At 37.7% G+C, this 17,175-nt stretch overlaps 1 protein-coding gene across 1 annotated transcript in view; it reads left to right on the top strand.

The window, feature by feature from the left end:
- The first annotated feature begins 1,009 nt into the window (after positions 1-1,009).
- The window catches only part of LOC143063698 (beta-lactamase domain-containing protein 2-like), a 40,524-nt gene continuing 24,358 nt past the window's right edge, over positions 1,010-17,175 (top strand). Inside the window, exons 1-3 of the mRNA XM_076236014.1 lie at positions 1,010-1,166; positions 1,581-1,775; positions 2,125-2,224. Coding sequence (XP_076092129.1) covers positions 1,033-1,166; positions 1,581-1,775; positions 2,125-2,224 — 429 coding nt within the window. The 5' untranslated portion in view covers positions 1,010-1,032. The remainder of the gene's footprint in view (positions 1,167-1,580; positions 1,776-2,124; positions 2,225-17,175) is intronic.

Raw genomic sequence — 17,175 nt, 5'->3', positions numbered from 1 at the left:
GAGAAACTTTCCATTGGAAAAAAATAACAGCATGGCATGATTTACAAAATAATTAGCAAAGCAATATCTACAAATAGTTCAACAAAGGCAAATATTGTCTGACAGTAAAAATTCAAAACAACGCGTGATATATGTCATGCGTCCGTAGCGCTTTTCTGGATTTACTTTCAACAGGAACGTTCTAAGCCGAATATTTGAAAGTCAAGGATGATTAAAACAAAAATAGTTAAAGAGCTATATAACTAAAAAAGTATAACTGCTTAGTATGATCAAAGAATCATCAAATGACATATCAGCATTGCATATTGAAAAAATTGAGATTATTATGTAGGCATAACTAAAAAGTACGTAAAACTGTGTTTCAGAAGGACGTTTCGAAAGACGGGAGGACATAATGGCGAAATGACGGACATGGATAACAAGATATATAATAAGAAGAAGCCATCAATTACCGGGAGTATAACTATAATGTTTAAGGATTACGATCAAGATGTGCGAAATGTTTGCATAAATACCAAACTTAACTTTGTATTATGACAATCTCATATCAAAGGTTGTGTAAATATTGATTCAAAATTGAAAAAAAGGTTAAATAAATAAATTCATAAACATTATATATAAGTGTTATCTACTGTGTCAAATATTCTTACCTACAAACCAAAAATTGCAATAATCAAAATAGGTTATAAATGAGTTGTAGATCAGAAATTAAGGAAAAAATAAGGATTTTATACCCCAGAATAGATTACCTTAGACGCATTGGAAATAGTTTGTTTTTATATATGAATACCACTTTTTTCTTTCTTACAGCGCCGGCAGAATTTTTTTTTTTATTATCATTTTACCTTAAGTTAATGCATAAATGGAGTTGATGTACGTTTAAAATATTATATTTGCCTTTTAACTCTGAACCTGGACGTTCGGGAGTGATACTAGATTGTTTACTTTTCAAATAATCTATGCAAATATTAAACGATAAATGTTTGATATCACGTAAAGTACTATTTCCTGACCCCGATCTCTTGAATAAGGATGTCATCCTCAACGTATATTGTAGCATTTATAGCAATATCTTTATATTATTTTCAATTTCATCACACATACTTGCCTCCTGCATATGAAGGAATATTTTTACCAGAGTTCCGTCCAGTTGCGGAGTTGTTCAGGTATGTCGCTATTTTTTTAAAACCTTTTCAAATGCATATTTTATTCGATTTACTATTTTGATTTAGAAATTTTGACAAATAAGGAAATTGTACCTTAATATGTATCTTGTTCGGTTTTTTCATATTTTATTATGGTTATCCATGTAAGAGGAGGTTTGTTAGAAAATCTTTATCAGATATTTCAGTTTATCGATAGATATCAAATATATCTGATTTGAATCACGTTAAGGGCATCCGATACAGTACTATTGAAAAGTAAAAGTTAAACAGTAACGCTAAATGTTTAAAATAAATGTGTCAATTTTCATAGAATTTCTTTGTAAAATGAAGGAAATTTGTGTTCACAATCATATGCGAGGAACATACGGACAGACAGAAGAATCAATTAAACTCAAAATTCAAGTTTACTTTCAGATCCCAGGTTGAAAGTGGGCAAGAAATAGGAGGAACATTTGCTGTTTACTATAAAGGGCGCCTCGTAGTTGATCTATGGGGAGGATACGCAGATAGGCAATACGATCTGCAAAAATGGAGGAACGACACTTTAACAATAACATTTTCAACAACAAAAGGAATGGTATCTATTTTAGCAGCAAAAATGGTAGATCAGTGAGTGGGACTTAATCATATGTTGTTATAGTAATCATTATATAATCACTGTTAGAGTTGGATTATTATTTTTTTATGTTTTTTTTTTCTTTTTTCTTTTTTCTGGGGGTTCTTAAAAAAACATGATGTTAAGAATTGGCCAAGTTACGCAAGCTCTCATCAAGTCTTAAACCACACAATCAAGAGAACAGTTGATACTTTTCATATGTCACAAATAGCCCCCACACACACAAATTAAAGAGGATAGCACCTGATATAACTATTACTTTGTTACCATTATTTTCAAATGAATAAAAAAAATCAGCTGTATGCTGTGTCATTGCAATTTGCAATAAGTCTATATTTACAGGAAATTACTCGACTATAGTAAACTCGTGTCCCACTATTGGCCTGGATTTGGTTGCAATGGGAAAGAAAATGTCACAGTAGAAATGTTGCTTCATCATGCGGTACGTATACCTACATCTTGTTTTCTATTGTCTGCTGATTTTCTGAGGGTATAACCCAGTAGTCTTTAATTTGTTGACATGTGTTTACTGGATATGGTCATAATAAAAAAAAAAACTGTTTATAAAACTTTTAAGTTTTCGAAATGCTAAGGATGTTTTATCTAATGAACTTTTTTTGTCAAAATATTGTTTCAAGTAATAATATTGTCCTTAAATCTAATCACGATAGTATTATTTCAATGAGCTTAGGAAATGAACGATCTCATCAAATACATGTAGTTATATAAAAGGTCATTTTAAACGATTTTGATGTCACGCTTTGAATCTTTTTCTTCAAGATTTACTGTTTCTATTTTACAAATTATTAAACAAATACTAGTTAAGATACTAAATAAGCAAAGAAAGTTTACTTTAACTTATTATTTTTTTTAATTTAAAAGGGGTTCCCAAAGCGCATACAGATACAGTCAAATTATAATTTATCAACTATATAGGTACTGCCAAGTACATCCATGAATGAAAGCTACGATTTTAAGTCGTTATATATGCGACATATTGGATCCACATATACTTTTGTATTGCACATCGAACGTAAATTTCAGCATGATATACAATTTAGCTTTTGTTTCTGCTATATACGAGAAACAAAAGATAGCTATAACGTTCGTCTGGGCTTAATTACTAAACTACACTATTATCTCTCAAAAAACACCGCGCTGAAGTACGTCCATTATTCATAGTTCATTATTCATTATTCAATAATGAATAATGAAATAGTTCATTATTCACTATTCAATATTGAAAAATGAATAATGAATAATGAAATGGTTTATGTTTCATTATTCAAATTGAAGCGGTGAATAGTGAAAAAAATATAAAAAAAATTGACTGTGACACTATAGCTATATTTTTATTCGAAATGACCATAAGACGGTTTACGGAGGACCTAAATGCCACAATATGCATAAAAATGAGGAAATATGATAAAAAAGAAGATGTGGTATGATTGCCAATGAGACAAATATCCAGAAAGACCACAATGACACAGACATTAACAACTATAGCTCGACGTACAGCCTTCAACAATGAGCAAAGCACATACCGCATAGTCAGCTATTAAAGGCCCCGATATTTTGAATAATGGAATGGACTGCTGCGACCCTTTAGCCCCTAATTAAAGATAAACCTTATACCTCATTCGAAAGCTGATACAAGAGGAACAAAATGTATATAGACAATAGGTTCCGCAACGAATATTAGAAGACCTAAATGCCAAAATACGCGTGAAAATTAAGAAATAGCCAATTTTGAATAATGAAATGGATATTTTGAATAATGGAATGGAGTGCGGCGACCCTTTAGCCCCTAATTATAGATAAACCTTATACCTCATTCGCAAGCTGATTACAAAAGGAACATCATGCTTATAGTCAATATGTTCCGCAACGAATATAAGAAGACCTAAATGCCAAAATACGCGTGAAAATTAAGAAATAGCCAATTTTGAATAATGAAATGGATATTTTGAATAATGGAATGGAGTGCGGCGACCCTTTAGCCCCTAATTATAGATAAACCTTATACCTCATTCGAAAGCTGATTACAAGAGGAACAACATGCTTATAATCACAATGTTCCGCAATGAATATTAGAAGACCTAAATGCCAAAATACGCGTGAAAATAAAGAAATAGCCAATTTTAAATAATGAAATGGATAATTTGAATAATGGAATGGACTGCTGTGACCCTTTAGCCCCTAATTTAAGATGAACTTTCTACCTCATTCGAAAGCTGATTACAAGAGGAACAAAATGTATATAGTCAATATGATCTGCAACGAATATTAGAAGACCTAAATGCCGAAATACGCGTGAAAATTAAGAAATAGCCAATTTTGAATAATGAAATGGATATTTTGAATAATGGAATGGACTGCTGCGACATTTTAGCCTATAATTATAGATAAACCTTCTACCTCATTCGAAAGCTGATTACAAGAGGAATAACATGTATATAGTCAATATGTTCCGCAACGAATATTAGAAGACCTAAATGCCGAAATACGCGTGAAAATTAAGAAATAGCCAAAATTTTGAATAATGAAATGGATATTTTGAATAATGGAATGGACTGTGGCGACTCTTTAGCCCCTAATTGTAGATAAACTTTATACCTCATTCGAAAGCTCATTACAAAAGGAACAAAATGTATATACATGTAGTCAATATGTTCCGCAACGAACATTAGAAGACCTAAATGCCATAATACGCGTGAAAATTAAGAAATAGCCAATTTTGAATAATGAAATGGATATTTTGAATAATGGAATGGACTGCTGCGACCTTTAAGCCCATAATTATAGATAAACCTTATACCTCATTCGAAAGCTGATTACAAGAGGAATACCTTGTATATAGTCAATATGTTCCGCAACGAATATTAGAAGACCTAAATGCCGAAATACGCATGAAAATTAAGAAATAGCCAATTTTGAATAATGAAATGGATATTTTGAATAATGGAATGGAGTGCGGCGACCCTTTAGCCCCTAATTATAGATAAACCTTATACCTCATTCGAAAGCTGATTACAAGAGGAACATAATGTATATAGTCAATAGGTTCCGCAACGAATATTAGAAGACGTAAATGCCAAAATACGCGTGAAAATTAAGAAAAAGTCAATTTTGAATACTGAAATGGATATTTTGAATAATGGAATGGAGTGCGGCGACCCTTTAGCCCCTAATTATAGATAAACCTTATACCTCATTCGCAAGCTGATTACAAGAGGAACATCATGCTTATAGTCAATATGTTTCGCAACGAATATAAGAAGACCTAAATGCCGAAATACGCGTGAAAATTAAGAAATAGCCAATTTTGAATAATGAAATGGATATTTTGAATAATGGAATGGAGTGCGGCGACCCTTTAGCCCCTAATTATAGATAAATCTTATACCTCATTCGAAAGCTGATTACAAGAGGAACAAAATGTGTATAGTCAATATGTTCCGCAACGAATATTAGAAGACGTAAATGCCAAAATACGCGTGAAATTAAGAAATAGCCAATTTTGAATAATGAAATGGATATTTTGAATAATGGAATGGAGTGCGGCGACCCTTTAGCCCCTAATTATAGATAAACCTTATACCTCATTCGAAAGCTGATTACAAGAGGAACATCATGCTTATAGTCAATATGTTCCGCAACGAATATAAGAAGACCTAAAAGCCAAAATACGCGTGAAAATTAAGAAATAGCCAATTTTGAATAATGGAATGGAGTGCGGCAACCTTTTAGCCCCTAATTATAGATAAACCTTATATTTCATTCGAAAGATGATTACAAGAGGAACAACATGCTTATAATCAATATGTTCCGCAATGAATATTAGAAGATCTAGATGCCAAAATACGCGTGAAAATTAAGAAAAAGCCAATTTTGAATAATGAAATGGATATTTTGAATAATGGAATGGACTGCTGCGACCCTTTAGCCCTTAATTTAAGATAAACCTTATATTTCATTCGAAAGATGATTACAAGAGGAACAACATGCTTATAATCAATATGTTCCGCAATGAATATTAGAAGATCTAGATGCCAAAATACGCGTGAAAATTAAGAAAAAGCCAATTTTGAATAACGAAATGGATATTTTGAATAATGGATTGGACTGCTTTGACCCTTTAGCCCCTAATTATAGATAAACTTTATACCTCATTAGAAAGTTTAATACGAATGGAACAAAATGTATATAGTCAACATGTTCCGCAATGCATAATAGAGGAATAACGAAGGATCTAAATATCCAAATACGCTTGAACATTAAGAAATAGGTTATTTTGAATAAAGGAATGGACTGCTGCAACCCTTCAGTCCCTAATCAAGGCAAAATTTATACACCCAATTAAAGCTTATTTGATAGAGGAATAAACTGAAGTATAAACGATATGTACTGCAATGACCATTATAGGTTTTACGGAGGACCTAAATGCCAAAATACGCGTGAAAATTCAGAAATAGCCAATTTTGAATAATAAAAGATATTTTGATCAATGGAATGTAATGCTGTGACCTTTTAGCCCTAATTATAGATAAACCTTATACCTCATTAGAAAGCTTATTACGAGAGGAACAAAATGTATATAGTCAACATGTTTTGCAACGCATATTAGAGGAGTAACGAAGGACCTAAATATCGAAATACGCTTGAACATTAAGAAATAGCTTATTTTGAATAATGAAATGAACTGCTGCAACCCTTCGGTCCTAATCAAGGCAAAATTTATACACCAAATTGAAGCTTATTGATAGAGGAATAAACTGAGTGTAAACGATATGTACCGCAATGACCATTATAGGATTTACGGAGGACCTATATGCCAAAATACGCGTGAAAATTCAGAAATAGCCAATTTTGAATATTGGAATGGAATGCTGTGACCCTTTAGCCCCTAATTACAGATATACCTTATACCTCATTTGAAAGCTTATTAAGTGAGGAACAGTAGTATGATTATTAGAGTTCTGCCACACCCCCATTTTTAGGTTGGGGTCGGGATAAAATGTGTCTTTGTGGAAGAAAGAAACACACACAAAAAAAAACAAGAGTTCAAACGCTGAAATGTCTCGCCTTCTTTAATAATCATTGATATTATGTTGATAGTCTCAAATATAAAGCTTTATTACAACTGTCACATAAACGCAACATAAACCAAGATAATGAAACATTGATCAATTAACCATGAAAATAAGGTCAATGTCAGATGAACCATGCCAGGCAGACATGTACATCTAACAATTCTTCAATACATCAAATATAGTTGACCTATTGCTTATAAATTAAGAAAATCAGACCAAAATACAAACACATAACACTTAGCAATGAACCGTGACTATGAGGTCAAGGTCAAATAAAACCTGCGCGACTGACATATTATAGATAATTATACAAATAATTTCCATACACCAAATATAGTTGACCTAATGCATATTGTATTAGAAAAATAGACCAAAACTCAAAAACTTAACTTTGACCACTGACCCATGAAAATGAGGTCAGGGTCAGATGACACCTGTCAGTTAGACATGTACACCTTACAACCATTCCATACACCAAATATAGTAAACTTATTGTATATAGTATTAGAAAAATAGACCAAAACTCAAAAACTGAACTTTGACCACTGAACCTTGAAAATGAGGTCAAGGTCAGATGACTTCTGTCAGCTAGACATGTACATCTTACAATCATTCCATACACCAAATATAGTAGACCTATTGCATATAGTACAAGAAAAACAGACCAAAACACAAAAACTTAACTATAACCACTGAACCATGAAAATGAGGTCAAGGTCAGATGACAACTGCCAGTTCGACATGTACACCTTACAGTCCTTCCATACACGAAATATGCTAGACCTATTGCTTATAGTATCTGAGATATGGACTTGACCACCAAAACTTAACCTTGTTCACTGATCCATAAAATGAGGTCGAGGTCAAGTGAAAACTGTCTGACGGGCATGAGGACCTTGCAAGGTATACACATACCAAATATAGTTGTTTTATTACTAATAATAAAAGAGAATTTAGCATTACAAAAAATCTGAACTTTTTTTCAAGTAGTCACTGAACCATTAAAATGAGGTCAATGACATTGGACATGTGACTGACGGAAAGTTTGTAACATGAGGCATCTATATATAAAGTACGAAGCATCCAGGTCTTCTACCTTCTAAAATATAAAGCTTTTAAGAAGTTAGCTAACGCCGCCGCCGCCGGATCACTATCCCTATGTCGAGCTTTCTGCAACAAATTTGCAGGCTCGACAATAAAAATTCACAGATAGAAGAAACACACTGGATTTTACGATTTCAAATATGTCTGATCAGAGATAGAATACGGTGCAAGAGGTAGAAATTCTGAAAAAAGTGGACACTGTTAAGGCCAATCGAGAACAGCGCTGCAATGATGAGGAAATTCTCAAATGGCAAGGAGTAGGACAGGACTCAACCTGGATTGTCAAAGACATTAAAGATGTTGACACGAAGTAAAGGTCTGCAAAATTATAACCTTGTGCTCGAAAGGGGAAACTTTCGCACATGGGAATATGAGAGATTAAACAAGCAGCTTACTACCGTCTTGGCAAAGAGAGAGACCGATGGAGCTGTGCAATTTGTGAGCTATGGGATTAAAAAATCCAGACGCACTAGGTACGTTTTACGACTTTCTTATTTTTTATAAGGATTGTAGGATCGAGAGTGTTAGGATATGTTTTGTAGGCCCGAAAACTGGGTCTGAAAACCAGTGAATTGGGGATGGTGGTTTTGGGGTGACCTAAATTGATTTTTTTTATTGTTAGAATAAAGACATGCATCCAATAGTGAACATAGAGTTAGTAGTTGAAAACGTCAAAGCCCTGAGAGGTATAGCCAAAATGAACCACCTTCGAGGGTATTCGCGGTTGAGGAAAGATCAGTTGATAGAGAGGTAATAGAAACGAAGACAACTCTTAAATTTTATCGTCGTCCCAAACCTCATACGAGGAAGGAGATTATCACCTAGATAAAACAACTTGGGTTGAAAGGGGTTAGCAGGCTGTCGATAGATCGACTGCTAAGGAAAGTGCAGGAAAAGATTTGGGAAAATAGGAAAGCCATTGGGTATAAATTGAGGTACATTCGCCGAAGAAAGTCTTTAAAGATGTATTTACTACCTGGAATATGACCCCCCATCATGGCATGGATGTGCAGACCTCCCTTAAGGTCTCTCGGGTGTCACGGGTGGAACTTATAGAAGATTGGGCATTATAAAGGGCAACCCAATGTGATCATGCACTGTACCTTTGAAAAGATTAATCCTACAGATAAGGCGGATGATGAGAACAAGATACTTTCACTCTGGAAACTAGATTTTCACCGCGGCCACGGACTTGGTTGAAACCCTTGAGGAGATAGATGAAAAGATCGTAGAAAAGATTGCCTGGTGGACCTCTGACAAAACTAGTGAAATTGTAAATACTTCCTCGGTCCATAGGGGGGTATATCCCTTCTCGAATGTACCTTTCTTCTTGGTGATTCGGAAAATTGCGGTGGTTTAATAGGAGGTATGCTGCCGTAAAGGTTCCAATACAACTTATGCTCCTTAAGACTTGCGGCAACAGGGGCCATCTTGATAGCGGTGATTGGTGGTATTGCACTGGCGAACAAGATCGTCCAGGACATCGATATAGGTGCGTGTGGAGTTGGCTGAAAAGTATCTGAACATTTTCTCTTTCATGGTGCGGTTCCAACGTTTGACAATACTCGACTTCTCTTCGGTGGAGTAGAGATCGATACCATGCTTTTGAAGCAGCTGATTTACATGTTTGTTATAAAACTCAGTGCCTTTGTCTGTACATAGCTTCTTGGGCACACCGCTTGGAAGGCATCCCGCACCGTCACCCCCTTCTTGTTCCTGAGTGGTATCAGCCAGCCATATGTCGAGAAGACATGGATAATTTATTTCTCTGGTTGTCCCTGGAGAAGTCACTCATATCAACGAGGTCGGCCGCCCAGGTCTCTTCAACACCACCCACCGCTACACAGCGTTTATGACCGTTGTGTCGTTTGTTTTCTCCTATATTTGAGTGTGAATTCACATTACTATAAGACGTGTCACGGTACTTTTCTATCCCAAATTAATGTATTTGGTTTTGATGTTACATTGGTTATTCTCCATCGGATTTGTCTAATGCTTAGTCCGTTGCTGTGTGTGTTACATTTTAATGGTGTGTCGTTGTTCTCCTCTAATATTTAATGCGTTTCCCTCAGTTTTAGTTTGTTACCCCGATTTTGTTTTTTGTCCATAGATTTATGAGTTTTGAACAGCGGTATACTACTGTTGCCTTTATTTATGAAACTAGCGTCGAACTGGTTTGTGCAACTCAGCTAGCTCATCGGTCCAGCGAACAGTTTTTTAACACCCAGACCGAATCGAACTTTGGTACCGATGATGGGTCCGACGATGCTGCAGTCCAAGCGTTCGTCTGTGGTAGAGTTGAGAATGGTGTTATGCGAGGCTAAAATAGCTTCGTCACAGATGGTGTTGCGTGCGGTTGCATCCTTGTGCTGGGCATAACAAAGATCGTGGTGATATGCTGCCTGGTCAACCTGATTAATGGGTTTTGACCAAACCTTCGGGCGCCATCGGGAAGTAGTCGCTTGCTAAGTCTAGGCCCTCGACCAGTAAAGTTGTGTCCGGATAGATGCATTTCCATCGGTAATCGGTTGATTAGTTTGATCATGAACCCTGTACCGGTTGTAGCAAAAAACTGAGACTTCTTGGCATCGCACACCTTGCAGTTGCCAACCTTCTCCGTCGTCCGTTGCTGGTCATTACCTCGCTTGTGTTAACTGTGTCCGTCTTTCTATGACTTTCACGCAGAGAATCATTGCTATTTTATTTTAATAAATGAACGTTGAAGATATTTCTTACAAGCCGCAAGAACCTTATGGTGATCCTCATGGTGTTCGACGACTTGATGCTGAGAAAACAGAACACGTGTGAAGACAACGTCGATTGTTTCTACCTATGCCAGAACTACTTCACACTGCCCAGCCAGTCGATCCGGGAGAATGCCAACTTCCCCTGTCTCTTCCAGCAGAATGCTAAGAATATCGACGACAACCGATGCGATCACTGCAACGATCTCATCAAGGAACAGTACAGTTTGACGCTCTGTGTAAGTATTGCTGGTCCAAGCCCTATGGATTTGTAACCATCGATTTTACAAGCACCAAGGCAATGGAAAATATGCAAATAATTAAATGAGTTTTTTGAGGTATAAGATAAAGAATGATCAGCCCGGAGATTTCTTTAGGGAACTGAAGTATGAAGAATATCTGGACACAGAGGAACCCCAGCCCTGCAAGTTCGAATGGCCCTTTAAATGCAATTTTGAGTGGGTTCCAGGTTGAAAATGCAGTTGCGTGATCCTTCGACCTATCTAAAGCAGTGGAGGTGATTTCAACGCATGGAACTCCACCATTGTAGTAAGGTGGAGTGATTATCTCAACCCCAATGCCAAGACGATTTGAGGCTACCAGTGCACATATACCCATGACACTTGAATCTTTCGAAGAAGAGGGATCCATATCAGCTGTGTAATACCTTCATGCGCAACTCATTGATTAGGGGCGTTCACACCAACGCTTAGGGGCGATCAACAGCATTCGATCCTATTAGATAAATGACGTTTATCAAGATTGTCGACCCTAAGCAGCGTGAGGCTCTTGTCAGGGAGTTTCAAGACACCAAACGGAAGATTCAAGCCAGTAATACATGTAATATGCGACATCGCCTGGACAAGTTTGAACTTAGCCGGGACCTTTACAAGGTGTTCAAGCCTGTGATTGAGGCTTAGCGAGAGGCAGCTTCACAGATCACCAAACAGATCGCAGACCTTCCTGCAACAGTGCCAGCCCTCCCTCCTCGGCCTCCCCAGTTTGCCGACCCACTACTCATTGCACCACCTACAGAAACCGTCCTTGGAGCTCGAGCACAGCAGCATTTGCAGCTCAGTATGACTACTTCCACTGACCACACCTTTGGATTGCGATCTGAAAACGATGGTATCTTCATCGGAAGCTCACCAGTTACTTTTGACGGCGATAATTTGTTCATGGATATTGTGAAGTACAAGGGAACCCTTGGCCTCTGGGAAGTCATTGTGAAAAAGAAACCAGAATCGAGCACAACGACCTTGACGACTATGCAGAGATCCTGATAAGTTCCGGTGCTATGTATAAAGGCAATTCCATCTTTTCAAGAACCCCGAAGGCGAATAAGAATTACAAGTGAAAGGGAATCGTGTCCCACATCTACCAGAAGTATAAGTTTCGCAGTGATCTGCAAACCGTGTTTTTTTTCCAACTTCAAGCAGCTTCTCGATCGCTTGGAACTGTGTGCTGCAGCATACCGAGCAGGAAATAATGGTGTGCACAACGAAATTGTGTCGATTATCCATGCTATGCAAAAGGGTAGATATATCAGCATCGAAGAAAATATGGCGCTTCATCATAGTATCCTATAATTATATAAGTAAATGTTGCAAATCAAGAAAGGTTACGCCTGAAAGTACGGATACGGTGGTAGAGGATTGTTTGACACAATCGCCAGTTTGGCTGGACGCATGTTTACTTCCTCTGCCACCAAAACCATAGGAAGTAAGGCCGTGAGTGCAAACACCAATTCAGCCTTGAGAGGTGTTGAAAAAGGGGCCACAAAGCCGTCTATAATGTGGTTAATAAAGTGACCCGCCCCCGAAAACGCAGAATGTCCACTCAACAGTCCAATGTTCAAAGCAGCAAACCGCAGCTAACCCAGTTGAACAATCTGATCTCCGGTTCTGGCATTGCTTCCATCCACGACTTTGTGCAGCGCTATAAATAAATACATAATGTCCAACATCCTTATAATCACCGAAGGGTTGACCTTCGACGAAAGTCTCCAAGAATATAAGGTTCACGAATACGAACCTCAAGCTGGTGTCAACCTGAATAATCCAGGTGAGATCCGAATCAACATCGAAACCCAAGACTTGTTCCTCCATCCCGCTGAAAGTTATCTCTTGGTAGAGGGGCGACTGTAAAAGAACCACGGTAGTGCATATGCTAATGCTAGTGTCTCTCATTCACAATGGAATCATGTATCTCTTCAAGACTATCAGTTACAATTAATGCAAGCTCTCAGGCCAGCTGATCAAATATATCAACGACCCAGTCGTTGCCATCACTATGCTGGGAATGTGATTTATCCCAACAATTTCTCCCAAATCCCAAGGTCTCAACTACCTGTGGTACAAAGATTCATCTACCGAAGCCGAGGCCGAAAACACAGGGTTTGCAGCACGTCATGGGTATATTATCACCAAGCCCTCCAATAAAAGGATCGTTTTCATTCACCGTACCCCTGATATATATTTTCGGCTTTGCAGACGATTACAACAAGATTGTGTATGGATTCAAGCACGAATTGTCACTCGTACGCGACTCGGACGACAATACCATCCTGCTGCTGCCATCAATGACGTGGCGAAAATAAACCTGAGGACGTGGCGGAAATCAACCAGAGTAAGACCTGTAGGTTTGTTTCTCACGTCCTTCCTTCCGATGAAAAAAAACTGCGGTTGTAAAAGACCATCAAGAGTACATGTAAGATCGATTGTGGTTTCTGAATACAACAGTGTGATTCTACAAGTGTTACCTAAACCTTACAGTTCCACTGGCGTTTGTCTGCCAAGAGCGGTCGGAAGAAACCGAAATATATCATTGTTGCCTTTCAGACCGATAAAAGTACGATCGGACTCAAAATGAAGCTGTGTTCGACCACTACCGGTTGCGAATTATCTTCGTTACTCTCAACGCAGAATGCTACCCGGCGGTAGACTTCAATGCCAGTTTCACGCAAACCAAGATCGCCAGAGTGTACAAGAATGTCGCAGAGTTCTAACTTGTTCAACATGGACCGTTTCATCAGCAACTGCAACATTAACCCCTCCGATTTCGTCGATCTTTATCCACTGTTTGTCATTGATGTGAGTCACCAGTCCAAGTGGTTGAAGAGTCGACCGTTGACATTCAAATCCTGATCGAGTTCGAGCCCAAAGTACCTGCAAACACCGAGGCATTTGCACTTGTGATTTCCGACAGAATCCTGCAGTTTGAATCCGATGGTCAGAAGATGAACGTCGTGTACAAAAAGTAAAAAAGGGTAAAATTCACCTACAAGTAACTCCTCTTTGCCAGCCGCCATGCCGAAGTCTACGCGATCGTGGTGCAGTTAATTAAACAACTGAGAAGTATGGCGGTATCGAAGAGTGGAAGCAAAAATATGTGACAATGGTGTACCATAAATAAATGGATAACACATGGTTGCAGCAAATTGCTAAAATCACCAACCCCAATCATGGGTTTTCCTTCATCTTTCTGGAAATGATAACCAAATCCTTACCCGGTTCAACCCCCACTGCAACTCAAGGAATCCAAGACCTACGAGATGACATTGGTAAACCTGGTAAACCAATAATTCCATCCCTAACATTCATATGCATACAGGTAACCATTCCTTCCGCTACTCTCCCGATGATGGTGCCAAATAATTTTCCATCGCACTGAGCACAGGTTCCTATGACATCGAAGACATCAACAATGAAACCCAGCAACAGCTACGGCTCAACAAACACAAAACGAAGATCATCATCGATGCCAACCGGGCCACCCTAAAAGAGACGCTCAACCTCGCCAAACTCTATCAAGTAGACTTCAAAGTTGTTAATAACATCAACACCGTCTTGGGATTCAAGTGGCAGATTTACATGTTCAGTATGATCACAAACGGTTATACAGAAGGGTAGCACATTGTAAATATCATCAGAATCAACAGCATTCTGGTGAATAGTGATATCAACCATGAAGTTATGTAAATGGTACACAGCAGTCTTCAATCTACAGCTTCTGTTCCCGCAGACGGTCCTGGTATGAAAATCATTCAAACCCCCCAGTACCTATTGGTAGTATACGCGCCAGTGATTTTGCGAACCAGCAATCGCATGCAAACATATCTCAACGATCAAGACGGTAGGCTCATCGATCTCAGAGGTGAACATCTCACTATCCGTTTTCATCTTTTTGCGTTTGCACAGTGCATCCCAGTGGCAACGGTCTCTACCTCAAATCCTCAAACGCCCAGATTACCTATGGGTATGGACTCTAATTGGAGCGTGGTCAGCAATTCCACGATGGAGCCGTTCTGATCTTATATTTAGATGCTTACAGTCCCTTTAAAAACATTCCCCTCCTCGGTATGCTCTTATAAAATAAATGAACGATTTAGATTCTTGGTACCGACAGACTATAGTCAATGTGTGTGGAATCAACTCGATGCAGAAATTTGAAGGTATCAAAATACCTTGAATGCCTATAAACGTTCGGACAAAGCTGTATCTGTAGCACTGGGTGCTTGTTCTGTGGTTAGTTTGGTATTAACCAGCAGTACCCTGGGTTCAGCTTTGACCGGTACAGGTGTTATAGGTTTTTCCCACCATCCCAAATTCAATGGTTTTAGACCCGATTTTCAGGCTTAAACAACATATCCTAACACTTCCAATCATACCGTCGTGGTAATCATAGCCGGTGCGCCTGTTTTTTTTTTCATCCCATAGCTCACGATTTGCACAGTTCCATCGGCCTCTCTCTTTTCCCCGACGGTGGTCAGCTGTTTGTTTAGTCTTTCACATCCCCAAGTGCGGATATTTTCCCCTTTCCAGCACAAGGTTATAATTTTTGAAAACCCACACTTCGTGTTAACATCTTTAATGTCTTTGACAATCCAGGGTGAGTCCTGACCTACTTTTAAGAGTTTCCTCATCAGTATTTTCCAAAACTTCTACCTCTTGCGCAATATTCTCTCTTTGATCAAACATATTTGTAATCTTACAATCCATTGTGTTTACTATCTGCGGATGTTTCTTGGTGTGTTTTCTTTCTTCCACAAATATACATTTTCCCAGGACCCCAACCCCATGTTTTCCCCTTCAACCCCAACCACCAACGTTTTCCCTGCTTAACCTCGTCAACGAACGAAGATTTTCGGATTTTTCGGTCAGGTCCTAGCAGAAATTCCCCTCAAAATGTTCACGCGTATTTCGATATTTAAGTCCTTCGTCACTCCGCAGAATAAATTGACTATATACCATTTGTTCCTCTCTTTATAAGCTTCCAAATGAGATATAAGGTAGATCTGTAATAAAGGGCTGAAGGGTCAGAGAATTCCATTTCATTATTCAAAATATCTATTTCACTATTCAAAATTGACTGTTTCTTGTTTTTCACACGAATTTTGGCATTTAGGTCCCCCGTAACCCCTTAAATGGTCATTGCGGCACATATTGTTTTTTTTCTCAATTTATTCATCTACTATTTCGACATTTAAGTCCGTCGTTACTCCTCTAATATGCGTTGCCAAAAATATTGACTATATACCTTTTGTTCCTCTGGCAATAAGCTTTCGATCAAGGTATAATATATATCTGTAATTACGGGCTGAAGGGTCATAGCAGTTCATTCCATTATTCAAAATATCCATTTCATTATTCACAATAGACTATTTCTTTTTTTGGCATTGATGTCCTCTGTAACCTCTGTAATGGTCATTTCGGCACATATCGATTATACTGAGTTTATTCCTCCATCCATAAGCTTTAACTTGGTGTATATTTATTTTCCTTAATTAGGAGCTGATGGGTTGCAACAGTCCATTCCATTATTCAAAATAAGTTATTTCTTAATGTTCACGCGTATTTCGATATTTAAATCCTTCGTTACTCCTGTAATATCCGTTGCGGGATATATTGACTATATACATTTTGTTTCTCTCCCAATAAGCTTTCGATCGAAATATAATATATATCTGTAATTAGGGGCTGAAGGGTCCTGCCAGTCCATTCCATTATTCAAAATATCCATTTCATTATTCAAAATTGGCTATTTCTCAATGTTCACGCGTAATTCGATCTTGAAGTCCTTCGTTTACTCCTCTAATATGCGTTGCGGAACAAATTGACTATATACCTTTTGTTCCTCTTTTAATAAGCTTTCAATTGAGGTATAATATATATCTGTAATTAGGGGTTGAAGGGTCCTGCCAGTCCATTCCATTATTCAAAATACCCATTTCATTATTCAAAATTGGCTATTTCTTAATTTTCACGCGTATTTTGGCAATTAGGTCTTCTAATATTCGTTGCGGAACATATTGACTATATACATTTTGTTCCTCTTGTAATTAGCTTTGGAATGAGGTATAAGATGTATCTATAATTAGGGGCTAAAGGGTCGCCGCAGTCCATTCCATTATTCAAAATATCCATTTCATTATTCAAAATTGGCTATTTCTT

Source organism: Mytilus galloprovincialis, chromosome 2 (genome assembly GCF_965363235.1).
Source record: "Mytilus galloprovincialis chromosome 2, xbMytGall1.hap1.1, whole genome shotgun sequence".
Taxonomy (NCBI): Eukaryota; Metazoa; Mollusca; class Bivalvia; order Mytilida; family Mytilidae; genus Mytilus; species Mytilus galloprovincialis.
Note: the sequence above shows the minus strand (reverse complement) of the source record. Positions and strands in the feature narration are given on the sequence as shown.